The sequence below is a fragment of the Haliotis asinina genome, chromosome 3, assembly GCF_037392515.1.
Source record: "Haliotis asinina isolate JCU_RB_2024 chromosome 3, JCU_Hal_asi_v2, whole genome shotgun sequence".
NCBI classification, from domain to species: domain Eukaryota; kingdom Metazoa; phylum Mollusca; class Gastropoda; order Lepetellida; family Haliotidae; genus Haliotis; species Haliotis asinina.
This window is the reverse complement of record NC_090282.1, coordinates 71,303,026-71,305,354: the sequence shown is the minus strand read 5'-3', so window position 1 is coordinate 71,305,354 and position 2,329 is coordinate 71,303,026. Positions and strand designations below refer to the sequence as shown.

Genomic DNA, 2,329 nt, shown 5'->3' with positions numbered 1-2,329 from the left:
TTGAAACACAGGTAATGTAGAGAATTATATTAAATCAGCTGTGAGAATGAATGGAATGAACAATAACAAGATGGAATGCACGACGGTAATTCGCCAAGTATATACTCCTTCAAAACAGGTAACGGAAAGAGTAGAAAAAGTGAAGAATCCATTTCTTTACGAATTCGTGTAAAGTTTTCTGTTATTTACACACAATGCTGCTTGTTTAATCCATTTCCCGATTCCATATACTTCCATTTCATCAACGCAAGTCAGTTGTGATCATTACACTTGTCAAAAGTGGATAAATTATCTGAAGCATAATAAACATCCATTACTGTAATTCGAACTGAAGTGAAGAGGCTAATTTTCATGAAGCAATGGTTCAGAGCCAAAGGCAACCGTGTCAATATGTCTGGCATCAAAGACCTCATTTTTTTTAAATACTTCCGCATGGTCTTCAATTAGCGCTTTAGAAACGTCCATTGTAGGCAGTGAGCAATTCAGTCAAATGGCAAGATAAGTTTTAAAAATGTTTATCTTGAATTGAGACAAATCTTTGTTGTATCCTTCAACAATGGGCTTGGATTTCTCCAAGACTCTTCACGACCTGAGTTTTTTGAACATTCCAAAGGCCCACAGAGAATATGTGCAACTCTGCGTCGAAATCGTTTACTTGTTAGGCAATAGATGAATATATTACATACGTGATGACACATGCCTATTTCTTTTATTATAGTTCTTGCTGTGTAATAGGAGAAGTAGGATTGCCATGTTGAGTTCTCAGCCATTTCCTGAAGGGGTAGGTTTGGACCAAGTGTTATCCTGTTTTGAATAGCAAATGTGATGGTGACTGGGAGAGTCGTAAAGATGAGAAAAAATGACACCCACAACAGCGTGATGGTCGTGGACAAGTATCTCATATTAGCGGTTGAGATGGTTGTGGTGTCCTTCATCTTCAACTGGCCAACATGTCGCATCTTTCTCAGAACACAGATGTTTGCAAACAGAACCAAAATGGGAACAATTCCAAACATAATCATCTCTGAGCCCCAGGACCAGATATAATAAAATGACTTTTCACCCTGAGCTTTTTCACTGTGTCGCAGCTGACATTCTGAATAGCTTGTGACGTGCCAGAAGTAAGCCTGTGGAGTAGCAAATACAACCGATATCATGACAATTGCCACGATGACTTTAGGTGAGCGAGATGTGCGGCTGAACCTCTCTGATTTGAAGGGGTGGCATATCGATAGGAATCGTTCCACCGTGAAGGCAAACACCAGTAGCACACACGTATATTGAGCTGCCATGTATAGAAGGTTCCACATTTCACACCATCCACTGAGATTAAGCGCACCAATCAGCCAAGGGTTCTCCAATTCATAGAAGACGTGCAGCATGAGGAAAACTTCATCTGCGATTGCCAGAGATGCAAGATAGTAGGCTGGACTGTTGAATGATCGTAGGCGGGGGCTTAGCCAAATGGCTGCTGACATGATGTTGCCAATGGTGCCGATAGCGTACCAGATTGGAGTAACACACTTGTTGACAGCAATTGCAAATGGCACATGTTTCTCTAATACCCATAGTAAGATTTCCAGTGTGTGTACTTCGATCAGGTTGTTGGGAGAACTTGTGGTTGAGTTGATACCTTCAGTCGATGTTAGGTTCATATCCTGAAACGTAAGAACCGTAACATGTCAATACATGTGAACATCCTAAATAAGAATTACTTTGATCCGACTAAATTCTAAACTGTTTGGAAAACTTTACTGAGGTGTTGAGTGTTGTAAAGCCAATCAAACACCTTGCGATGAAAGTGCATATGCCTAAATCTTGTGTTTACCTCAAAGGTTTTCTAATGTAGATGCCAAAGTCTGGTAAAGCTTGACTGCTTGCGGATGTAACATCAGGAAGTTATGGTTGAATATTTATTTGACAGCACTAATACCTTTGCTCGTAGGTTTATCCAAGAAGGTAAATATCTGTCACCCGGATCTAGTCAGTCTTTCATCCCACATTAAGCTCGTAACTCTAAATCTTTATGCATACCAAGCTGTTTCCCCGAGGCTTCTATTTCTTGTCCATGTACCCAGATTTGTTGTCAGTTCGGATAATGGTTTCAAGCGCTAAACATCAAATGTTTTGACTGAATTGAATGTGTTTCTTTCGGAGGTTCCCAAAATTTAAACAAAATTAATGCTTTGTGTTTTTGAGATTTGATGCACCGAATGGTGTTGGTTGCATGTCTGAAATACTTTCTGTGACAGATAAGTCTTCTGTGCTGTGATTTATTTTTGCAGCAGGGATTTGGTGGTACTTTTGCAGGACTCCTCTATACATTTTT

General features: G+C 39.9%; 1 protein-coding gene across 1 annotated transcript; it reads right to left on the bottom strand.

The window, feature by feature from the left end:
* Window positions 1-204: 204 nt before the first annotated feature.
* LOC137277055 (probable G-protein coupled receptor 139) lies at window positions 205-1,655 on the bottom strand. Its single transcript, XM_067808717.1, has one exon. It carries the CDS (start codon window positions 1,653-1,655, stop codon window positions 516-518), a length of 1,140 nt encoding a protein of 379 aa, XP_067664818.1. The 3' UTR covers window positions 205-515.
* Window positions 1,656-2,329: the final 674 nt, after the last annotated feature.

Excerpts from the sequence above, each read along its gene's own strand:
- LOC137277055 (XM_067808717.1), bottom strand. The coding sequence starts at position 1,655 with ATGAACCTAACATCGACTGAAGGTATCAACTCAACCACAAGTTCTCCC.